The sequence below is a fragment of the Erinaceus europaeus genome, chromosome 2 (genome assembly GCF_950295315.1).
Source record: "Erinaceus europaeus chromosome 2, mEriEur2.1, whole genome shotgun sequence".
NCBI lineage: Eukaryota > Metazoa > Chordata > Mammalia > Eulipotyphla > Erinaceidae > Erinaceus > Erinaceus europaeus.
The window spans coordinates 3,838,537-3,862,707 of NC_080163.1; the positions used below are offsets into that span (position 1 = coordinate 3,838,537).

The 24,171-nt window shown below is 52.6% G+C and overlaps 1 protein-coding gene across 10 annotated transcripts in view; it reads right to left on the reverse strand.

Annotated features, from left to right (window-relative positions):
* Nucleotides 1-23,803, reverse strand: part of TEAD2 (TEA domain transcription factor 2) — a 25,733-nt gene extending 1,930 nt beyond the window's left edge. Inside the window, exons 1-13 of one of the 10 annotated variants that reach the window (XR_009545277.1) lie at nucleotides 23,696-23,803; nucleotides 21,734-21,971; nucleotides 18,548-18,612; nucleotides 18,035-18,109; nucleotides 16,574-16,681; nucleotides 16,416-16,474; nucleotides 11,643-11,707; nucleotides 9,582-9,730; nucleotides 7,685-7,858; nucleotides 5,723-5,866; nucleotides 5,659-5,676; nucleotides 2,741-2,859; nucleotides 1,662-1,814 (exon numbers count right to left, since the gene is read on the reverse strand). Coding sequence is in view for 9 of the 10 variants with exons in the window: in XM_060174510.1 (XP_060030493.1) it covers nucleotides 1,662-1,814; nucleotides 2,741-2,869; nucleotides 5,521-5,538; nucleotides 5,723-5,866; nucleotides 7,685-7,858; nucleotides 9,582-9,730; nucleotides 11,643-11,707; nucleotides 16,416-16,474; nucleotides 16,574-16,681; nucleotides 18,035-18,109; nucleotides 18,548-18,612; nucleotides 21,734-21,965 (1,371 nt within the window). In the remaining variant the exon portion in view is untranslated. Of the gene's footprint in view, nucleotides 1-1,661; nucleotides 1,815-2,740; nucleotides 2,870-5,520; nucleotides 5,539-5,658; nucleotides 5,677-5,704; nucleotides 5,867-7,684; nucleotides 7,859-9,581; nucleotides 9,731-11,642; nucleotides 11,708-16,415; nucleotides 16,475-16,573; nucleotides 16,682-18,034; nucleotides 18,110-18,547; nucleotides 18,613-21,733; nucleotides 22,003-23,695 lie in introns of all 10 variants that reach the window. The other 9 variants (XM_060174521.1, XM_060174510.1, XM_060174494.1 and 6 more) reach the window with 9 other exon arrangements.
* Between the last annotated feature and the right edge of the window lie 368 nt (nucleotides 23,804-24,171).

Consider the following 24,171-nt stretch of genomic DNA (forward strand, 5'->3'; position numbering starts at 1 on the left):
AAAGGGAGAAAAATGGCCTCTAGGAGCAGTGGATTCATGGTGCAGGAGGCAAAAAAAAAAAAAAAAAAGAAGACTATGGGAGCTGCCCTCCCTCACCAGTCTTGGTCTGGAAGCTCCTCTCTGCCACACGGGAGAGCCAGGTGGTGCCGGGAGCAGGAAGAGGAGCTGTCCCTGCCATGTCCCCTAAGTGGAGGGCCGTCTGTGGAGTCTTCGTCCTGTCAGCCCTGTGTGGGACCGAGGTGGGACCAGATGGTGGCAGACCGAGTAGTGCACAACTGTTACACGTCACAGTGAGCAAGGATCCGGGGAAGCTTCAAGAGTGATGAGGCAATGCTGCGGGTGTCGCGATTCTACCCCCCTCTCTTGCCCCTATTTGTCTCTATCCAAATAAAGCGCCCTGCCCTGGGAGCAGCGTTTCGTAGATGCAGTTCTCTATGCCAGCCCCCGGCCCCCCCCCCCTTTATCTTTCTTCTTCTTTTTTTTTTGCCTCCAAAGTTATGGCCGGGGCTCGGTGCCTGCACTACGAATCCGCTGCTCCTGGAGGCCGTTCCCTCCATTTTCTTGCCCTTGTTATTGTTGCCACCTGCTGCTGCTGCTGTTGTTGGACAGGACAGAGAGATGGACGAGAGAGAGAGAGAGAGGGAGGGAGGGAGAGGGAGAGGGAGGAGGGGAAGACAGACGCTTGCAGACCTGCTTCACGGCTTGTGAAGTGACCCCCCAGCCAGCCCCCACACTTCTTTTTAACCAGCTCTGGCTTATGGTGGATTATGGGATTGAGCCTGAGACTCTAAAGCCTCAGGCATGAGAGTCTCTTTGCATAACCATTATGCTATCTCCCCCCACACACACACATTTAAAAAAAAAATATTTATTTTCCCTTTTGTCACCCTTGTTTTTTTATTGTTGTTATAGTTATTATTGTTGTAGTTATTGATGTTGTCGTTGTTAGATAGGACAGAGAGAAATGGAGAGAGGAGGGGAAGACAGAGAGGGGGAGAGAAAGATAGACACCCGCAGACCTGCTTCACCGCCTGTGAAGCGACCCCCCTGCAGGTGGGGAGCCGGGGGCTCAAACTGGGATCCTCACGCCGGTCCTTGCGCTTTGCGCCACATGCGCTTAACCCGCTGCACTACCGCCCAACTCCCACATTTTTTTTTAAAACTGGATAGAGACAAAGAGAAATCAAGAGGGAAAGGGCAGATAGAGAGGGAAAGAGACAGAGAGACACTTGCAGGCCTGCTTCACCATTTATGAAGCTTTTCATCCTACAGGTGGGGACCAGGGGCTTGAACCCAGGTCACTGTGACGCAACACCACCTGGCCCCCTTTCTTTTTTCTTTACATGTCATTTGATAGAGCAGAGAAGAATTGACAGCGGAGGAGATAGACACCTGTATGGTGAGGCTCCCCCCAAACCCCCACAGGTGGGAAGCAAGAACTCAAATCCGGGTCCTTGGGCATGGTTAACGTGTGCGTTCAACCAGGTGCACCCCTGCCCGGCCCCCAGACCCGTCCTCATCTAGGCTCCCAGGCTGAGGTTGTACTGGGGTCCTCAGGATTGTGGAGGGTACCCTGGCTGAAGACACTATTATGGGACCCTCCCTCAAGACCTGGTGTGGGGGGGGTTTCCACACAGCCGCTCCCCCCGCTAGGGCCTTACCTGCAGGATGGTGAAGTTCTCCAGGACGCTGTTCATCATGTAGCGCTCGGGCAGCTGGCGCAGCTTATGCAGGAAATTCACCAGGTACTCGCACATGGGTGAGCGCGGCAGACGGTAAACGAACCTGCCGTCCTCCAGCTGGGCGCGCTCAGTCTGAAGCCAAAGGGGGGAGGATGGGCTGATGAAGGGTCTCCCTCATGACCACTCCCCTCCACTGGCCAGTTTGCAAACACTGGAGATGGGACCCTGAGCCCTGGCGTGGGGGCCGCTCCAGCCCCTCAAAGTCACCGCATTCTGAACCTTGATATCCTCAAACTCTCCAAAGAACTGCCCCCACTTAACCTCTGAATTTGAGATCTCAGCAACCCCTCCCTGTAGGTAACCCCAGGACCCCCTTGCCCTGGGGCTCACTGGCCCTATCCAGAAGAGCCTTTTGAGTTTTTATTTATTATTGGATAGAGACAGCGAGAAATCGAGAAGAAAGAGAGTGAGATAGACACCTGCAGATGTGGACCGGGGGCTCGAACCCACCTCCTTACACATTGTATAACATGGGCTTAGCCAGGTGCACCACCTCCCGGCTACGAGCCTTTTGAATCTCAATGACTCAGGGTCTGGGTGGGGGTGAAGGTGCTTAAGTGCACATGTCCAGTGAGAAAATACCCAGGTTCAACCCTCAGCTCTCTACCTGCAGAGGGGAAGCTTCACAAGTGGTGACCTAGATGTGCAGGACTCCCATATTCTCTCTCTCTCTCTCTCTCTCTCTCCCTCTCTCCCCTCCCCCTCTCAATTTCTCTATGTCCTGTCAGAGAAAAAAGAAAATGAAAAAATGGACCCAGGGAGTAGCGGATTCATAGTGCCAGTGCCCCAAGTATTACCCTGGTGGCAAAAAAATAAATAAATACGAAGGCTCCAAGTCTCTCGATCGTGTCTTACCTTTGAATTAATTCTCAGGGACTCCCACACCCACAGGTGACATGGCCTCCAGCTGAGCTCTCAGTCCATGCAACAAATCCCCAAAGACCATTGATCTGATGGGCACGGGAGACAGCTCAGCACGAGAATAAGAACCGGCTGACCTGAGGCGGCTGGTGCAATTCCTGGCGCTGCAGATGCCAGGATACAGCCGGGGGGCCAGGTGGTGGCGCAGCTGGTTGAGCACACATGTTGCAATGCACAAGGACCCAGGTTCGAGTCCCTGGTCCCCACTCCCAGGAGGGAAGGAAGCTTCATGAGTGGTGAAGCAGAGCTGCAGGTGCCTCTCCCCCCATTTTCCCCTTCCCTCTCGATTTCTGACTGTTTCTATTCAATAAATAATATAATATAATATAATATAATATAATATAATATATAAACAGTCAGTGTGCATGACTTTCACATCTGAGTCCCAGAGGTCCCAGGATGGATTGTCAATACCACATGCCAGACCTGAGCAGTGCTCCAGTATGTCTGTCTGTCTCATTAAACAATAAATAAATAGAGGGGCTGGGCAGTGGCATACATGGGTTTTAGCCCCTGGTTCCCAACTGCAGAGGTGAGGCTTCACGAGTGGTGAAGCAGGGTTGCAGGTCTCTCACCTTCTTTCCCTTTCTAGCTCCCCCTCCCTTCTCAACTTCTCGGTCTTATCCAATAAAACAAAAAGGAAAGGTGGGGGGGAGGCCATCATGAACAGTGGATTCTCCCCCCACACACACACACACATAGTAAGAACCTTGTCTAGGAACTAACTGGATTCTTATCAATCCCTACTACATGAAAACTTAAAGTTAGTATTTTTTTTAAAGTTTGTTTATTTCATTTGTTGCCCTTGTTTTATTGTTGTTGTTATTGTTACTGAGGACATTTTTGTTGGATAGGACAGAGAGAAATGGAGAGAGGAGGGGATGACAGAGAGGGGGAGAGAAAGTCAGACACCTGCAGACCTGCTTCACTGCCTGTGAAGCGACTCCCCTGCAGGTGGGGAGCCGGGGGCTCAAACCGGGATCCTTACGCCGGTCCTTGCGCTTTGTGCCACGTGGGCTTAACCCGCTGTGCTACCACCTGACTCCCCTAAAGTTAGTATTATTACAAGGAATGGTAGATGCTTAGGGCAGGCACTGAGCCCTAGTGATAACCCTGGTGGCAAAATAAAGTACAAGAAAATTAAATAGGGCTGGTAAGATAGTTCCCGCGGATAGAGCGTCTGCTTTGCCATGTGTACAACCCAGGTTCAAGCCAGGCCTCTACCACAGCAGGGGAAGCTCCACCACATTCTTTATTCTTTCTGTTTTGACTTTTTTATAAGACAGAGGGAAAGAGATCACAGCACCAAAGCTTGATTCAACCCAGTGGGGGCTGGGCTCGCACCTGGGCTGTGCACACAGCAAAACATCACACTATCCAAGTGGGCCAGTTCACAGGTCTGTCTCACCGCATCTGAAAAAGCTGGCTTGGACAAGTGGTAAAGGGCCAGGGACAAAAAAAAATAGAAATAAAAATTTTAAAACAAGCAGGAGTGGCCTGGGAGGCACCGCAGCACATAAAGCACTGGACTTGAGTCTCAAGCACAAGGTGTCTCGAGTTCGATCCCTGGCACCGCATGTTCCAGAGTAATGCTGTGACTCTCAATTAATAAATCTTTCTGGGACCAGGTGGTGGCACATGTGGTTAACTACATGTTACAATGTGCAAGGACCCAAGTTCAAGTCCCCACTCCCCACCTGCAGGGGGAGAGCTTCACATGTGGTGAAGCAGGGCTGCAGGTATCTCTCTCTCCCCCCACTCTATTTCTATTCTCTCAATTTCTATCCAAAATGAATAAATATATATATATATATTTAATTCTAAAAGAAGTTAATAAATAAAGTCCATTTTCTAGCACTACCATAAGCCAGATGTCTGGAGAAGGAAACGCCTCCAAAAAGAATCTAATAAAAATAAAATATGACTAAAACTTTATTTATTTATTTTTGCCTCTAGGGTTATCAATGGGGCTCGGAGCCTCCACCACAAATCCACTGCTCCTGAAGGCCATTTTTCCCCCATTTCGTTGTCATTATTGCCTTTGATGTTGCTGTTGTTGGATAGGACAGAGAGAAATGGAGAGAGGAGGGGAAGACAGAGAGAGAGGGGAGAGAAAGACAGACACCTGCAGACCTGCTTCACCGCCTGTGAAGCAACTCCCCTGCAGGTGGGGAGCCGGGGGCTCGAACCGGGATCCTTCTGCCAGTCCTTGCGCTTTGCACCATGTGCACTTAACCCACTGCGTGAGCCCTGTAACAAAACTTTAAAAAGCTAGGCTGGGGACCATGTGAGTGCACAATTATTGCCACACACGAGGACCCAAGTTCGAGGCCCGATCCCCACCTGCAGATAAGGGAAAACAACATGAGCAGTGAACCAGGTCTGCAGGCGTCTCTCTCTCTGTCTCCCCCTCCCCTCTTAATTTTTCTCTGTCCTAGCCAATAAAATAGGAGGAAAAAAAAAGAAAAGAAAATATGGCCACCAGGAGCAATGGATTCAGAAGGCCAGCACCGAGCCCCAGTGATAGATAACTCATGTGGCAGAAGCGAAACAAGGCCAGGACACTCTCCACAAGCCCCGCATCCTAGATCCACCATCCACCCACGCGGACTTCTGCCACAAATCGACTGGTAGCTGGGTGCTCCCCCAACCCCGGTGCCAGCCCTCCAGCCTCACTCCACCGTCTCCACCACCTGCCCGGTTCCAGCCCTCCAGCCTCACTTCCACCTTCTCCACCACCTGCCCGGTTCCAGCCCTCGGCCTCACCTCCACCGTCTCCACCACCTGCCCGGTTCCAGCCCTCCGGCCTCACTCCACCGTCTCCACCACCTGCCTGGTTCCAGCCCTCCAGCCTCACCTCCACCTTCTCCACCACCTGCCCGGTTCCAGCCATCCGGCCTCACCTCCACCGTCTCCACCACCAGCCCGGTTCCAGCCCTCCGGCCTCATCTCCACCTTCTCCACCACCTGCCCGGTTCCAGCCCTCCGGCCTCACCTCCACCTTCTCCACCACCTGCCCGGTTCCAGCCCTCCGGCCTCACCTCCACCTTCTCCACGACCTGCTTGCCAAAGGAGCAGACCTTGGAGGAACAGGTGAGGGTCATGTGCTCCAAGCTCTCATACTGGCTGCTCACGCCGTAGAAGCCACCAGTGCTGCCTCCGGCCCCCACCTCCTCGCCACTGGGGCCCCAGTTCAGATCAGCCTGTTGGGGGGGGGGGGTAAGCACAGACAGGTCAGAGGCCCTGAGTGGAGGCTTATCTCCGGCAACTAGGGACCACGATGTGAGGCACCCAGAGTAAGGCGATTCCTTTCACCACATGGGGGCAAAAAGGCCAGCACCCAGTCACTGGTTAAATAACCCTTCTTACAGCTTGCACTTAGTGAGTCTCCAGAGACAGCAGCCTGGCTGGGGAAGTGGCACAGTGGAAAAAAACACTGGACTCTGAAGCATGAGGTCTCAAGTTCAATCCCCAGAATCATATATGCCAGAGTGATACTCTGATCCCCCTCCTCCTCCAGTTACTTATAAATAAATCTTTAAAAAAGAAACAGAAGTGGGGCCAGGTGGTGGCGCACCTGGTTAAGTGCACACATTACAATGTACAAGGACCCAGGTTTGAGCCCCCAGTCCCCACCTGCAGGGAGAAAGCTTCACAAGCGGTGAAGCAGTGCTGTAGGTGTCTGTCTCTCTCCCTCTCTACCAGCCCTTTCTCTCTCAACTTCTGGCTGTCTCTATCCAAGCAATCAAAGATAATTAAGGAAGGAAGGAAGGAAGAAAGAAAGAAAAGGAAAGAAACAGAAGTGATCCAGGAGGTGGCACGGTGGATAAAGCATTAAACTCTCCAGCACGAGGTCTTGAGTTCAGTCCCCAGCAGCACAAGTACCACAGTGATGTCTGGTTCTCTCTCCTCCTATCATTCTCACTAATAAATAAATCTCCAAAGAGAGAGAGACTGCAGCACGGGGCAAGCTTTTGCTCTGTAGGTAACTGACTTCCCAGGACCAGGGAGCTAGCATAATGGTGATGCAACAGTCTTGTGACTGGGGTTCTAAGATCTGTCAGCTCGAGTCCCAGGTATTAACCACATTACCATATGCAAGGACAAGAGTTCAAGTCCCCAGTCCCCACCAACAGTGCCCTGCCCCCTTCAACTTCTCTGGCTCTATATGAAAGGAAGCAATGAAGGGATGGAGGGAGGAAGGAAGGAAGAAAGGAATTGATTCATTGTGCAGGCGCTGAGCCCCAGTGATAACCCTGGTGAAAATCATCAAAACACAACACCTGATCTCCCACTGGGCTGCATGAAACCACTTAACCCTGCTACATAGAGTGACTGGGAGGTGGGGGCACATATGACATGACAGTTCAGTGAGCAGAGTACATATCTAGCCTAACATGTGAGACCCCAGGTTTAAGGACAAGCACCCCATGGGAGCCCCAGATGGAAGGGCGGGGTTTTCCCTGGTGCTCTTTTGTTTGTTTGACTTCATTTATTTATTATTGGATAGACAGAAATTGAGAGGAGAGGGGGAGATACAGAGGGAGAGAGACAGACACCTGCAGCTCAGCGGTACCACGCATGAAGCTTTCCCCCTGCAGGTGGAGAGACCAGAGGCTTGAACCCTGTAATGTGTGTGCTTAACCAGGTGCCGCCACCACCAGGTCCCTTCACTGGTGTTTGGTGACTGCACATCCCACTGCTGCTGACAGACTTTTTTTTTTAAGTCGGAGAGAGAGAGACCCCACAGCCCTGCTCCGCCACTCGTGCAGGTGCTCTCAGCGGAGACCAAGGCTCAAGCCCAAATGCCCGTACACACACGTACACACACTAAAGTGAGGAGTCATCTTCCGGCACCTAATTAATAAACAAAATAATAATAATAAAATAAAATTTTTTGAGACCATCATGGTGAGCTCTGGTCACAGGAGACACCCGGAATCAAAGCCGGGACCTCAGAGCCTGCAAGGCCCGCGCTCTACCCTCTGCACCACCTCTCAGGACCTGGTGGCAGAACTCACCCAGAACTTGACCAAGAAAAAGGCGTGGGGTGGACCCCGGTCGTACAGCTCTCGCAGGCCGCCCTTCTTCTCCGGGAACTTGTCGTAGATCTGCCGGACGTCCACGCTCTCCAGGGGAGGCGCCCCGGGGCTGGGGCAGTGCTGGCTGATGTGGACAAACAGGTGCCTCTGGTACTGAGGAGGGGCAGGGTAAGGAGCGGCACGAAGCGCAAGGACCGGTGAGAGGATCCCGGTTCGAGCCCCCGGCTCCCCACCTGCAGGGGAGTCACTTCACAGGCAGGTGAAGCAGGTCTGCAGGTGTCTGTCTTTCTCTCCCCCTCTCTGTCTGCCCCTCCTCTCTCCATTTCTCTCTGTCCTATCCAACAACGATGACAATAACAGCAATAATAACTACAACAATAAAAAACAACAAGGGCAACAAAAGGGAAAATAAAAAATAAATATAAAAAAATAAAGTAAAATAAAGCTTAAAAAAAAGAATTTTAAAAAATATATTCTTTTTTTTTTTTTTTTTTGCCTCCAGGTTATTGCTGGGGCTTGGTGCCTGCACTATGAATCCACTGCACCTGGAGGCGATTTTTCTCATTTTGTTGCCCTTGTTGTTTGTCATGGTTGTTATTATTATTATTGTCATTGTTGGATAGGACAGAGAGAAATGGAGAGAGGAGGGAAAGACAGGGTGGGGAGAGAAAGACAGACACCTGCAGACCTGCTTCACCGCCTGTGAAGCGACCCCCCTCCACAGGTGGGGAGCCCGGGGCTCAAACTGGGAACCTTATGCCGGTCTTTGCGCTTGCGCCATGTGTGCTTAACCCACTGCAATACTGCCCGACAACCTGCTCAAAAGATTTTTAAATAAAAAGAAATGATATATATATATATATATTTCTGCGGTGCTCAGTTCCTAGAAGTAGAGGTTGTCTCTCCAAACAGCTAGTTCATCCTGACTGATCTGACACCTATCTCCATCCTAGAACAAGACAAACTGGGGGAAGAACCAGAAGGCAAACTGAGAGACCACAGCATTGAAGCTTCCTTCAATGTGGTGAGGGCCGGGCTTGAACCTGGGTCAAGCGCAAGGCAAAGCAATGCACTGTCCAAGCAAGCTATTTTGTCGGCCCAAGAAGAAGGCTCGAGCAGACAAACAAGCTCTGTTTCTCGCAGGGTCCAAGCACCCACTCCAGAGCCTGGCCCACAGCGGGTCTCCCAAGCTCTCTGGTGACTGAATGAGGCACGTCCTACTTTTCCAGAGCTGAGCTTCCCCATCCATAACCCTGTGACCCCCAGTCCCTGCAGCTAGTGGTTCCCAAGCCCTGGAACGGCAGCATCGGGCCCATGTGGGAGCCTGGCAGGCGTGCACGCTCAGTCAGGGGCCGCTGCAGAGACTCTGGAGGGTGGTCCCGAGTGTAGGCTGAAGGAGCCCCTTCCTTTTTTTTTTCTGCTGGGGCTTGGTGCCTGCACCACGAATCCACTGGTTTGGAGGCTATTACTTTTCCCTTTTGTTGCCCTTGTTGTTTATCGTTGTTATTGCTGTCGTCGTTGGCTAGGACAGAGAGAAATGGAGAGAGGCGGGGAAGACAGAGAGGGGGAGAGAAAGACAGACACTGGCAGACCTGCTTCACCGCCTGTGAAGCGACTCCCCTGCAGGTGGGGAGCCGGGGGCTCGAACCGGGATCCTTATTCCGTACCCTGCTCTTCGTGCCACGTGCGCTTAACCCGCTGCACCACCATCCAGCCCCCGAATGAGCCGCTTTCTACTGTGACACAAGCTAACAGGTGAAAGCCTCTGCTCTATGCTTCCCCTTCGGCTAACTGTCTACATCCCAGCCCCCTTGACATACAGACATACAGACACAGACACACACCCTTAAGGAACCAACCCCCACAGCGCACTCACAGAATCAACAGCGTCCCGCGGTTCCACAAAAGCTGAGAACTCCACCAACTGCAAGCGGGCAGTGCCCAGGGCCCGAGCCTGCCAGGCTGGGGGTGACGGGGCCGGCGGGGGCAGAGCAGGGGGCGAGAGGGTCTGGGGGGGCTCATACCCTAGAGACGGAGAGAGAGGAAGGACGCCACACATCTTGGGCCCATGTGGAACAGCTCGGGCACTGTGTGCTCTCTGGCCTGCCTCCACTTAGAAGCTGAAAAAGCTCCATACTCACTTTCCCAGCCTCCCTTGCAGCTAGAGGTGGCCATATGACACAGTCCTGGCCAATGAGGCGTTAGGGGGAGTCTGCTGGGGGGCTTCTGAGAGGGAGTTTCTTCCTGAATGAAAGAGACAGAACTTTGGGAGGAGAAAGCTTTTGGCCCCTGACCAAGTCCGGTTTGGGACATGGTACCCGGAAGTCCAAACAGCCATCGTGGGGACAGCAGGACAGACGCTCAGGGGCAGAATGACACTACGTGGAATCCTGAAAAGCTGCATTTTTGAAGGCAGTAGTAGTGATCACCATAAGCTGGGCAGGCATCCTGTGACCTGCAGCCCAAAGCATTCCTAGTCGGAAATCTCCTGCAGCCTGACGGATGCCGTTCACCCAAGAATTGAGTTCCAGGGGCAGGGTGGTGGCACACCTGGTTGAGCACATGTTACCACCCACAAGGACCTGGGTTCAAACCCTGGGTCCCCACCCACAGGGTAGGTAAGCTTCACAAGCAGTGAAGCAATGTTGCAAGTATCTCTATCTCTTTATCTCGCTCTCTAAATATTGTATATATTTATTATTGGATTGAGACAGAGAAATTGAGAGGGGGGGAAGAGAGACACACCTGCAGCCCTGCTTCACCGCTTATGAAACTTTCTCTCTGCAGGTGGGGACCTGGGGCTTGAACCCGTGTCTTTGTGCACTGTGATTTGTGTGCTAAACCAGCTGTGCCACCGCCTGGCCCCTCTCCCTCTCTCTCCTTCTCAGTGTAATAACAAGATATTTTTAAAAGTTAAAAGTAAATAAAAGAACTGTAGTATATGTTTAAAAAAACAAAAACTGTCTCTGAGTACTGCCAGCATGGACCTCAAGAAGCCATCTCTGGCCAGCTGGGCAGAGCCTGCCCCTGAGTGAAGGCGCCCTAAAGGCAGGTAGAGATGAGCGAGTCCAGATGTTAGCACTGCGGATCTCTCTCTCTCTCTCTCTCTCTCTCTCTCTCTCTCTCTCCCAGAGCTCTGCTCAGCTCTGGCTTGTGGTGGTGCAGGGGTTTGAACCCGGGACTTGGGAGCCTCAGTCATGACAGTCTCTTTGCATAACCATTATGCTGTCTACCCCTGGTCTGATTTGGGTTTCAGTCAGCTGAGGTTGAAAAGAATTTTCCTGGTCTGGAGAAACAGTTGTGCAAGAGACTTTCATGCCCGAGGCTCTGAGGTCCCAGATTCAATCCCCAGCACCATCACCAGCCAGAGCAGAGCAAAACTCTGGTCTCTGAGTCTCTCTCCCTCTCACTAAAATAAAATATTTCTAAATCAAAAGTTAGGAAATTTACTTTTTTAAAAAAATGACACAAGTCCAGGGTGCCTGGCTCATGTACCACCCCTCTGGACCCCCATAGCTGACCTCAGAGCTGGGCTTTACTAAGAATGGAAGGCTGGGGAGTTGGGCAGTAGCGCAGCGGGTTAAGCACAAGTGGGCAAAGCGCAAGGACCAGTTTAAGGATCCCGGTTCGAGCCCCTAGCTCCCCACCTGCAGAGGAGTCGCTTCACAGGCGATGAAGCAGGTCTGCAGGTGTCTGTCTTTCTCTCCCCCTCTCTTTCTTCCCCGCCTCTCTCCATTTCTCTCTGGCCTAACCAACAACAACATCAATAATAACTACAACAATAAAACAAGAAGAGCAACAAATGGGAATAAATAAATATTAAAAAAAAAAAGAATGGAAGGCTGGAGGAGGGGCGGTTTGGGGCTGAGGAGGAAGAAAGGAGGCAGAGGACAGAGGGGGGGGGAGAGAGAGAGAGAGAGAGAGAGCAGGCTCTTACCTGGGAGGTCAGCAGATGGGGGGGTCAGTGACAAGGAGAATGGTGTTTGTGAGAACGGTTTCACACTGAGGAGAAAAGGAAGCCAGGATCAACACAGTGACAAGTCTCTCGTGGAGGAGCGAACACTCGCTCCCTTAATGCCGGAGCTAAAGCGTCCCTTCCTACCTCAGGACCAGGGCACAGGTCGCTGACTGAACTTTTCTGCAAGGACCGAACCCCAGGGCTTCATACACACGCAGTACACACCCTGCCACTGGGCTACATCCATGCCTGGTCCAGGCAAGAACGAGTCTCTGTCCCAAATATTCCCATGTGGGGGTCAAGAGCTAGCTCAGTGGGGACAGCACTTGGTGGAATGCTGCTGGGTGTCTCTCCCTCTCTATATTAGTTTTTCCTTAGTATATAGAAATTTTCAGGGTGCTGGGCAGTGGTGCACCCGGTTAAGCGCACATAGCACTGCGCACAAGGATCCACACAAGGTCCCAGGTTTGAGGCCCCACTCCCCACCTGCAGTGAGGATGCTTCATGAGCGGTGAAACAGGTCTTCAGGTATCTATCTTTCTCTCTCCCCATCTCTCCCTCCTCTCTGTCCCATCCAATAAAATGGAAAAGAAATGGCCACCAGGAGCAGTTGGCTCATAGTGCCAGTACGAGCCCCAGTGACAACCCTGGAGGCAGAATAATAATGTTAATAAAAATAAATTAATACAAGTGGTCCGGGAGGTGGCACAGTGGTAAAGCTTTGGACTCTCAAGCATGAGGTCCCGAGTTCGATCCCCAGCAGCACATGTGCCAGAGTGATGTCTGGTTCTTTCTCCTCCTATCTTTCTCATTAATAAATAAAATCTTAAAAAATAATAATAATAACTACAACAATAAAAAGGGCAACAAAAGGGAAAATAAATTAATTAAAAAATAATAATTAATTAATACATACAATCAAGTAAGTGGCCCAAGAGGCTGCAGAGTGAGTGGACCAAACCTTGGACTCTCAAGCACAAGGTCCTGTGTTCAATCCCCGGCACATGTGCCAGAGTGACACTCTGGTTCTCTTCTTCCCACCTCTCTGTTAACTGAATACTCCCGCCTCAAACGCGAGAGACAGCTAGCTACCAGCTAGGGTACTCGCCCTGCATGTGCAGCCCCTGACTCAAGCCCAAACACCACATGGGAGGTGCTATGGCACCAGAGGAAGCTCTGATGTTGTAGTTTCTTCCTGAGTGAAAAAGCAGCTGAGGGTCACACATGGTTGAGTCCACATTGGATCCAGGTCCAAGTGGTGAGGCAGAGCTGCAGGTGTCTCTCTTTCTCTCTCGCTCTGTTTGTTTGTTTGTTTGAACCAGAGCACTGCTCAGCTCTGGCTTATGGTAGTGGAGGTGGTGGGGATTGAATTTGGAATTGCGGAGCCTCAGGCAACAGAACCATTTGCATAACCACTGAGCTCTCCTATCTCTCTATCTCCTTCGCTCTCGATTTCTCTCATTCAGAAAAGAAAAAACAAAGGCAGCCCAGAGTGGTGAAGTAGCACAAACACAGGGCGCAGGCCCCACAATCAACATCGAATGTAGGCATCCTCCAGCGGCCCAGGAAAACCCGGAGAGGCCTTCTCTTCAGAACAGCCCTCAGAAGTCTCTCCACCCGGAACCCAGAGGGCTCTTTACAGGCTTTCGCGTTCTCTTCAATCTGGTATCTCCACAGGTAATTCAGACCCTGTTCCCCAACTCCTCCTTTATTTCTTGGGGGAGCGGAGCGCCCAGGACCGAACCCAGGGCCTCACACATGCACAGGCACCATAGTGCAGCCGAGTGGCCTTACTGGTCTAATTTCTTCCTTCTTTCTTTCTTTCATTCATTCATTCATTCTTTCTTTCTTTTTTAAATATATTATTTATTTATTTATTAATGAGCTTGAGATAGGAGAAGAGAGAAAACCAGGCATCACTCTGGAACATGTGCTGCCGGGGACTGAACTCAGGACCTCATGCTTGAGAGTCCAGTGCCTGATCCACTGTGCCATCTCCCGGGTTACCTTTCTTCCTTCCTTCTTCTTAAGTCTAGAGATTCACTTATTCATCTTCTATGAGTGGATAAGAGAGAGACCAGAGCACTGCTCAACTGTGTGGTGATGCCAGGGATTGAACCTGGGTCCTCCAGTTTCTAAGGCCTGCAAGTCCCACGATGGCACAATCTCCCGGCCTACAGCCATGCATTCTTTATTTATGTTTAACTGGCGTGACAACTGCATTCTTGATTTTCTCTTTTTTTTTTGCCAGCAGGGTTACCACTGGGGGCCAGTGCCTGCACTACGATTCCACCATGCCCATCAGCCTTTTTTTCCTTTATTTTTCTGATAAAGATAGAAATAGGGACTGGGTGGTGGCACACCTGGCTGAGTGCACAATTATAATGTCCAAGGACCGGGGTTCAAGCCCCCAGTCTCTACCTGCAGGGGGAGAAAGCTTCACAGGCGGTGAAGCAGGTCTGCAGGTGACTCCCTCTCTATATTGCCCTTCACTCTTGAGTTCTGGCTGTCCCTATCCAATAAATAAATAAAGATTATTTAAAAAATATTTTAAAAATAAAGATAGAGAGGAAATCGGGCGGGAGCGCAGCGGGTTAAGCGCACGTGGCGCAAAGCGCAGGGACCGGCATAAGGATCCCGGTTCGAGCCCCCGGCTCCCCACCTGCAGGGGAGTCGCTTCACAGGCGGTGAAGCAGGTCTGCAGGTGTCTGTCTTTCTCTCCCCCTGTCTGTCTTCCCCTACTCTCTCCATTTCTCTCTGTCCTATCCAATAAGGACGACATCAATAACAACAACAATAACTACAACAACAATGAAAAACAACAAGGGCAACAAAAGGGAAAACAATTAATTAATTAATTAATTAATTAATTAATTAATTAATTAAGACAGAGTAATAGAAAGGGAAAGAAAAAGACACCAGCACTATTTCACCATTCATGAGGTGTCCACCCTGCAGGTGGGGACCAGGGGCCTGAACCCAGGTCTTCACACACGATAAAAATATGTGTACATGCAGTTTGGGCAGAAGCGCAGCAGGTTAAGTGCACGTGGCGCAAAGCGCAAGGACAGGGTAAAGATCCCAGTTCGAGCCCCCCGGCTCCCCACCTGCATGGGGGTCGCTTCACAGGTGGTGAAGCAGGTCTGCAGGTGTCTGTCTTTCTCTCCCCCTCTCTGTCCTAGCCAACAACGATAAACAAGGGCAACAAAAGGGGAAAAAATGGCTTCTCGAGCAGTGGATTCATAGTGCAGGCACCAAGCCCCAGCAGTAACCATGGAGGCAAAAAAAAAAGTGTGTGTATATGTACTCTACTGGGTATGCCATCAGCACCCCCCACACATACCCACTCCTCCCCCTTTTTTTTTTTTTAAGATTTGTGTTCATTCGTTTGTAAAAACTCAGTTATTTGTGAATCAGAGAGAGAGGTGAGCAGAGAGAACCAGAACATCACACTGGCACATAAGATGCTGGGACTGAACTCGAGACCTAGTGTTTGAGAGTCCAGAGCTTTAGCCACTGCTCCAGCTCGCAGGCAGTGATAAATACACAGGAAGAGAGAGAGAGATAGAGAGGTCCAGGAGGTGGCACAGTGATAGGGCTTTGGACTCTCAAGCATTGAGGTCCCGAGTTAGATCCCCGACAGCACATGTGCCAGAGTGGTATCTGGTTCTTTCTCTCTCCTCCTATCTTTCTCATAAATAAAATCTTTAAAAAAAAAAAAAAAGGAGTCGGGCTGTAGCGCAGCGGGTTAAGCGCAGGTGGCGCAAAGCACAAGGACCGGCATAAGGATCCCAGTTCGAACCCGGCTCCCCACCTGCAGGGGAGTCGCTTCACAGGTGGTGAAGCAGGTCTGCAGGTGTCTGTCTTTCTCTCCTCCTCTCTCCATTTCTCTCTGTCCTATCCAACAACGACAACAACAATAATAACTACAACAATAAAACAACAAGGCAACAAGGGCAGCAAAAGGGAATAAATAAATAAAATAAATATATTTTTTAAAAAATTAAAAAATAAATAAATAAAAAGAGAGAGAGAGAAAGGGAGGTCAGAACACTACTCTGATACAAGTGGCAGTTGGGATCAAATCAGGAATGTCAGGTGTGCAAGTCCTGTGCTCTACCAGTTGGACTATTTTCCCCCCTTCTTTGTTTCAGAGAGAGGGGAGAGGGGAGAGGGGATGGGCAGTGGCACACCTGGTTAGGCACACACAATACACTGCACAAGGACCCAGGTTTGAGCCCCCAGTCCTCAACTGAAGGGGAAGTGCTTCACCATTTTGCAAGCGGTGAAGCAGGGCTGCAGGTGTCTGCCTGTCTTCCTCTCTGTCTCCCCCTTCTTTCTCGATTTTTGACTGTCTCTATACAATAAATTCAAAAAGAGAGAGAAGAGACCACAGCACCACTCCGCCATCACCCACAGAGTGTGCCCTGGTGCCACCCTGAAGTGCTTGGACTCCAGTCAGGACCTCACAAATGAGGGACACGCTCCCCCGGGTGAGCCATCTCCTCTGTCCCCCCCGAGACCTTCTGCTTCCTCCCCAGCCCACACCACCTCCTCACTCCTGTCTCCTCCTCAGCATCCCAGCTCAGCCCTTGTCCCCACCCTGGGGACATGACCTCAGCCTCCCTGCCGGGCTCCAACTCCACACAGTCCGGCTCCAGAACCTACGATTTAAGAATCGGAAGTCGGGGAGCAGAAAGCAGATGCGCAGAGGTGGGGCACAGGGACTGAGACAAAAGAGAAAGTACTCACTCTGGAACATTCCAAGGGGGGCCCGAGCCCCCCGACCAGAACTGGAAGAGCTCAGAGGCCTGGAGCAAACAGAGAGCTGAGTCAGTCAGAGTATCTGTTGAAGCCAGGGTCCCTCCCCCTCTCCAGTCCCCAGCTCCAGGGTCCCCAACACAGCCCACCTGAGGACCGGCGGGTGCCAGTTTGGCCTGGAGCGAAGGAGCCGAGATGAGCTGGGCTGAGGACATGGTGGCCATTGTCTGGAAAGCCTTGTCCTTGGAGACCTGGTCCTGGAGGAAAAGCAGGAGGCGGGTGTCAGTGGGGAGGTCCTGGGGGGGGGGGGCAAGTGTGGGGAGACACAGGAGCTGGGGAGGTAAGACCATGGGTGGGGGTGACGGGGGGACTCCCTCTGGGGGGACAGGCAGGGACACTTACCACATTCAGGGCCTGCCCGTGGGGGTGGGGGAGGGTGCCAAAGGAGAGAAAACACGACAGGAAGTGAGGCCTGGACTCCCCCAAACTTTCTACATACACACGCACACGCACACCTGCCAGCCCAGCCCAGACCCAGCCCCCATGAGCTGAGCAGGGGTGAAGATGGAACAGGGGAGTGGACTCAGCCAGGCCCTGAGGGGGGAAAAGGTTTGCAGGCCCAGAATAAAAGACAGTGAGAAGGGCTTCCAGGTCAAGCAAGGGCAGGAAGTGCAGGCTTTCTGGACAAGTAGGCAACAGGAAATGAGAATTGCAGCCCCAGAGGGCATAGGCGGGAATACTTCCTAGCTCTTGCTAGAGAGAGGGAGAAACCATCACAGAAAGACCAGCTGGGAAGGCCTTTGGATGTAGAGTGACAGGAAACGAGGATTCCAGGCACAAAAGAGAACAGGAAGTGATGGTCCCGAAATCCAGTGAGGAAAGGCCTCACATCCAGAAGGGAAGGTGAGGGTCTCCAGACAAGGAGGAATAGGAAGCTCAGAGAATAGAGAGGAGAAAGTGGGTGTGAAACCTCCCAGAGCAGGGGGCCGGTCGGTGGCACACGGATTACCATGTGCAAGGACGCAGGTTCAAGGCCCCGCTCCCCACCTGCAGGGGAGACACTTCACAAGCGGTGAGGCAGGTCTGCAGTTGTCTCTTTTTCTCTCTATCTCCCCTCCCCTCAATTTCTTTGTTCTGTCTAGTAAAATAGAAAGAAAAAAGGGGAGCTGGCTACTGAGAGCTGTGTACCAGTGATAATCCTCGTGGCCATAAAATAAAATAAAAATGCAGACCTGGGGGCAGACAGAGCAGACAGGACGCACAGGGGCCAAGAAACAAGAAAGGAAGCCGGAGATGAAGAGATTCCTGTGCCATGAGAGGGAACAGCTGACAAGGACACCAGAGGGGACAGAAAGGGGAGTGACAGGGACGCAGGGCAGAAGCCAGGGGACAGGCCCCATACACGATTTTCACTATTTTCTTCTTGCTTGTCCTAAAGGAATTCTGTCCCCCTTGCTGTGGGTCTCTGTTCACACTCTGAATCTCTGTACCTCCCCCACCTGAAGTCTCAGTCATTTCTCTCTCTCTCTCTGTCTCTTGTCTCTCTCCATCTCTCGGAAGACACTGCCTCCCTCTATCTAGGCCTCTGCCCCTGGTCTGAAGGAATCTACCGGGGCCCCTACCTTGAGCTTGGACTGGATTTCTCTCGATTTCCTTCGGGCCAAGACCTGGATGTGACTAGAGACCTGGAGAGTGGGAGAGAAAGCAGCACATTCAGCCCACAGCCTCTGGCTCCTCACACCCAATGCCAGGCCCTCTTTCCAAGGAACTGCCAGCCACGGAGCTCAAAACAAGATCCACCCTCTCACTGCTCATACAGCTCGGCTCCCCCAAACCCAGCAAACCCAGGTCACCTGTCTTCTGTGCTTTTTTCCCTATGGTACTGGGGATTGAACCTGGGACCTCAAGGGCCTCAGACATTTGAGTCTCTTTGCAGAACCATTATGCTATCTCCACCCCACCCTACCCAACCCTCCCCTCCCGCTTCCCTCTTCTGGTTCTAACACTGTTCACCACGCATGGGGGGAGCGGCCAAGAAAGACCATGTACACACAACGGCTCCTCCTCGGCTGTGACCCTGGACCTGCCCCGCCCGCACAGGGGCCCGCACACTGGCCCCAGACCTGCTTCCGAGTCCGCGTCTTCCCGGTCCTCAGTTTGATGTAACGTGCGATCAGCTCATTCCGACCTAGAGCAGGAAGAGGGCAGGACACTCAGCAGAACTTCCCCACGGCGAGGGCACCGTGGAAGGAGGTGCCAGTCACCTGGGGCCTGCTGGACTGTGGGTCTCCTTGAGGGCAAAGAGTTAAGACCCTCAGCCTGTGAGCCAGGCAGCTGGGTTCAAGTCCCAAAGCCAGAAGTAGGGAGACAGCTGAGCCGGTAGAGCAGAGGGCTTGCACGCTCCCGGTTTGACCCCCACACCACACATACCGGAGTGATGCTCTTGTTCCTCCCCCCGTCTGTCTGTCTGTCTCTCTCTCAACAACTCAATAAACAAAAGTATTTACTTACAAGCAGCGACTAGAGTGCTAGACTTGAAAGCATGAGGTTCTGAGTTCGATCCCTGGCATTGCATGTGCCTGAGTGCCTCTCTCTCTCTTCCCTCTTTTGTGCTAATCAATCTTTTTTTTTTTTTAAAGATTTTATTTATTTGTGAGAAAGATAGGAGGAGAAAGAACCAGACATCACCCTGGCACATGTGCTGCCAGAGATGGAACTCGGGACCTCATGCTTGAGTCCAAAGCTTTATCACTGCGCCATCTCCCAGACCACAATGCATCTTTTCTTTTTTAAAAATTTTAAAAAAATATTTATGTATTTATTTATTTCCTTTTTTTGCCCTTGTAGTTTTATTGTTGTTGTTATTGATGTTGTCGTTGTTGGATAGGACAGAGAGAAATGGAAAGGGGGAAAGACAGAGAGGGGGAGAGAAAGACAGACACCTGCAGACCTGCTTCACCGCCTGTGAAGCGACTCCCCTGCAGGTGGGGAGCCGGGGGCTCGAACCGGGATCCTTATGCCGGTCCTTGCGCTTTGTGCCACGTGCGCTTAACCCGCTGCGCCACCACCCGACTCCCTTTTTTTTTTTTTTTTTGTATTTTATTTACTTACTTAACAGACAGAAATTGAGAGAGAAGTAAGAGACAGGGAGGGAAAAAGAGAGACACCTGCAGGCCTGCTTCACTGCCCATGAAGCTTTCCCTTTGCAGGTGGAGACTAAGGACTTGAACCCCCCACACCCAGCACTGCTAAACTCTGGCTTATGGTGGTGTGGGGGACTGAACTTGGGACCTCAGGGCCTCAAGCCTCAGAGTCTGTTTGCATAACCACTATGCTACCTCCCCAACCATAATCAATCTTTTTTTGAAGTAAACATATGGAACTGGATGGTAGCACACCCTGTAGAGGGCACACACTACCATGCACAGGGACCCAGGTTCAAGGCCCCAGTCCCAACCTGCAAGGGGGTGGGGGGAGTGGGGAGTTCATGAGAGGTGAATGCATCTGTGTCTCAGTCGTCCCTTCCCATCTCAACTTCTGTCTATATGAAAACAGAAATGGGCACCAGGAACAGTGGAGTAATACAGGCACTGAGCCCCCGTGATAACCCTGGTGGCAAAAATAAATAAATAAAGTAAGGGGCCAGGCAGTGGCGCATCTGGTTAAGCACACATAACAGTGTGCAAGGAAGGACCTGGGTTCAAGCCCCTGGTCCCCCCCCCACCCCGCCGGGCAGGGGGAAGCTTCTTGAGTGGTGAATCAGTGCTGCAGGCATCTGTCTCTTTCCCTATCTCAGTCTCCCCACCTCAATTTCTGTCTCTACCCAATAATAAATACATAAGATTTAAAAAATAATAAGAAATAAACTTCAGTCCACAAGGAGCAGCAGAACTGCACATGTGCTGGGACCCGGGGCCAAAGGAAAGACAAGAGACAAATCCCAGCTGCCTTTATGGGCTGTGTGACCCCAGGCACATCTCTCTGCAGTTTGCTCACCGCAGCAGAGGGGAAGGCTAGAGCTCCCGTCTAAAACACTGCGGCCTGGAGCCAGGCAGTGGCGCACCTGGTTAAGCGCACACACTACAATGCACAAGGACCCGGGTTCAAGCCTCTGGTCCCCATCTGCAAGGGGAAAGCTTCACAAGTGGTAAAGAAGGGCTACAGTATCTCTCTGCCTCTCATTCTCTCCCCCTCTCAATTTCTGTCTCTATCCAGTAATATAAATAATAAATTAATCACTGAGGCGCAAGGATTGGGTGGTGGTGGCGCTCCGGGCTGAGCGCACATTCACAATGTGCGAGGACCCAGGTTCAAGCACCAGTCCCCACCTTCAGGAGGAAAGCCTGGTGAGTTGTAAAGCAGGGCTGCAGGTGTCTCTCTGTTTCTCTCCCTCTCTATCACCCCCTACTCTCTTGATTCTGGCTGCATCTATCCAATAAAGATAATAAAAAAAATTTAAATCACTGTGGGTGGTCCAGGAGGGCACTAGACTCTCAAGCATGAGGTCCTCAGTTCAATCCCCAGCAGCACATGTACCAGAGTGATGTTTGGTCCTCTCTCTCTCTCTCTCCTCCTATCTTTCTCATTAATAAATAAATAAATAAATAAATAAAATCTTTAAAAAATATCATTGTGGCACCAGGACACATTTTTTCCACAGTGTTTACAGCTGTGTAAATATTGAGAAGTATTATTTTTTTAAAGTTTATTTATTCATGAGAGAGAGAACTAGACATCGCATGTGCTGCCAGGGACTGAACTCAGGACCTCAAGATTGAGAATCCAATGCTTTATCCACTGCGCCACCTCCCGGACCACAAGAATTACCATTGTTGTTGTTGTTGTTGTTATTATTATTATTATTTGCCTCCAGGTTTATTGCTGGAGCCCGGTCCACTGCTCCTGAAGGCTATTTGTTCCCCTTTTGTTGCCCTTGTTGGTTTATCATTGTTGTAGTTATTGTTGTTACTGATGTCACTGTTGTTGGATAGGACAGAGAGACATGGAGAGAGGAGGGGCAGACAGAGAGGGGGAGAGAAAGACATCTGCAGACCTGCCTCACCGCTGGTGAAGTGACCCTCCCTGCAGGTGGGGAGCAGGGTTCAAACCAGGATCCTTACTCTGGTCCTTGAGCTTCACACCACGTGTGCTTAAACTGCTGTGCTACCGCCCAGCCCCGCACAAGAATGATTTTTACAGACAAGAGGGAGAGACACCACACACCGAAGCTTCTGCTAGTGCAGCGGAGGCCAGGATCAAACCTGAGTCACCCCCTTGTGGGTGCAGAGCACGGAGGTGCACTCACTCACCGTACATCTTGCCTTCATCAGACAGGATGATTTTGCGGCGGCCGCAGGGCGGGTATATGGCCAAGGCCTCCTGGAAGCTCTGCTCGATGTCTGGACTCCACACGCCCTCCGCATCTGGGCCCCCATCTCCCCCGGCCCCCTCGCTGCCACCGGTGCCCTCCTCACTTCCTTCCTCACTGCCTGTCCAGCCGCTGCCATCGTCCAGGGGGGCCCCAGTCCGGGGTTCCCCCATCTGGGCCTGGAGGAACACAGAGCAAGGTTCCCCTGACCTGCCCAGAGGGAGCGCAAGGTTGGAAGGGTTGGAGTGGTCTAGATTATGACAACCGAGTTGGGGGTAGGGGCTAGGGGACCCCTGAGTGTGAGGGAGGAGGCACTGGGGGGCCCAGTGTGAGGAAGGAGGGACTGGCGGCCCCTGGTGTGAGGGAGACGGGGCTGCCCTTCCTTGTGAGAGAGGAGGGGCAGGGGGCCTGGACTCCTGGGCCAGATTCACAGGAAGCTGAAGGTGTGAGAGATCTGGGAGTTGCCAGAAGGGTCTGGGCTGTGACCAAGTCTTGAAGGGCCCAGAGATTAATGCTCAAGGCCCACAGGGGCTAAATCTTTGGGTATGAAGTTGGTTTTGAAGAAGACAAGCATGGGAAGAGGGACAGTCGAGATCTCAATTCCACAGCAAGAACAGGTGCTCGGATGTGAGCAGCAGCTGTGGGGGGTGGGGGGGGAGCACAGGCCCCGGCCAGGCAGAGGGACAATGGGGGCACAGAGAGCAAACAGGGGGGCATGAACCCGGGGGGAAGACAAGAGATCCAGAGAGACAGGGGGGCAGAGACCTAGAGAGACAGGGGGAAAGACAGAGGAGGACAGAGACCCAAAGAGAGAGAGAGAAGGGGAGAGACCCAAAGAGACAGAACATAAACCCAAAGAGAGAGAGGGAGGGCAGGAGTAGACAGCATAATGGTTATACAGAGACTCCGATGCCTGAGACTCTGAGGTCCCAGGTTCAAGCCCCCCGCCATAAGCCCGAGTTGAGCAGTGCTCTGGTTTAACAAAAAAAAAAAAGAGGGTGGGGGACAGCGACTGGGGGGAGAGATCCAGAGAGATGGGGGATAGACACGGGGCGGGGGGACTTGTAGAGACATGGACAGAGAGAGGGACGGGCAGAAGCCCCAGTAGAGACCCACCGAAGCACGGGCTGGGGGGCAGGGGCGCCCTGCCTTCGGAGAGCCAGAACAAAGGGCCCAGGCGTCCCCTCCCCCAGCTTCCCACAACCCCCGTCGGGGGAGGGGCCGGCCGGCGAGAGCGCTCCCCTCCCCCTCCCTCCCCTCCCCCTCCCCCCGGCGCCGCGGGCTCGGCTCCAACTCAAGTTCCAGTGACTTTCCGGAGGCCGGGAGCGGGGAAACTTTTCCAACACAGCCGATCCCGCCTCCACCGCGGCCCCCCAGCACCCCGGGGATCCAGGCCCCGACCCCGACCTGCGCCCCCGACCAGACAAAGACCCCGGGCCCAGCTGGGTGGAGCAGCCTCGGGACAGCCCCCCCCACCCCGGGGGCCCCAAAGCCAACCCAGCTCTCCCCCATGTGGTCAGACAAAGGGACAGAGGAGCAGAGGGAGAGCAGGTCCCGCCCCAGACCTCGAAGAGAACCGAATGAAGACCCCAGAAAGGCCCCCCCGGCTCGCCCCCACCCCCGGGGGGCGTCCCTCCCCGAAAGGGGCCAGGTGCCCAACAAATGACCCCCAGCAGCCAGTTCGGTCGGAAGCCCACCCTGGGGTGCTTGCTCCCTCCCAGTCCTCAGTGCCGCAGACCTGCACCCCCAAAGTCACCTCTTCTTCTCCAGGGGGCGCATCAACCTTCCCGAACCCCCCCAAAAAAAGCTCACACCCATCCACCGCCGCCTAAAGTTCCAGCCCCACACTCAGACTCGCCCCCGAGCTCAAAAGCGGGGTCCCCCCACGAGCACCCCGACTCACACAGCCCACAGCAGGATCCCCGGGTCCCGCGGGCGCTTCCTACCTCCCGGCCTGGCCGGGCCGGGCAGCCGCGGGCGGGCGGGCGGGCGGGCGGGCGGCGGGGCGCGGCCACAAAGTTGCGGGAAGCTTTGTTTGGGAAAAGTGGGAGGGACCGAGGGGGGGCGGGCCCGGCGCCGGACAACGGGAAGGGGTCCGACCCTGACACTTTGCAGAGGCTCTTTTCTCTTTTCTTTTCTCTTCTCTTCTCTTCTCTTCTCTTCTCTTCTCTTCTCTTCTCTTCTCTTCTCTTCTCTTCTCTTCTCTTCTCTTCTCTTCTCTCCACTCCTCTCCTCTCCTCTCCTCTCCTCTCCTCTCCTCTCTTTCGTTTCTTTGCTTTTTTTTTTTCCCCTAGCCAAGTCTAAATGGAGTGCTCATGCTTGGGTTCCTGGGAAGAGAAGACGGTTTGGGGGACACCCCCCAAGAACTCCTGAGTCTGA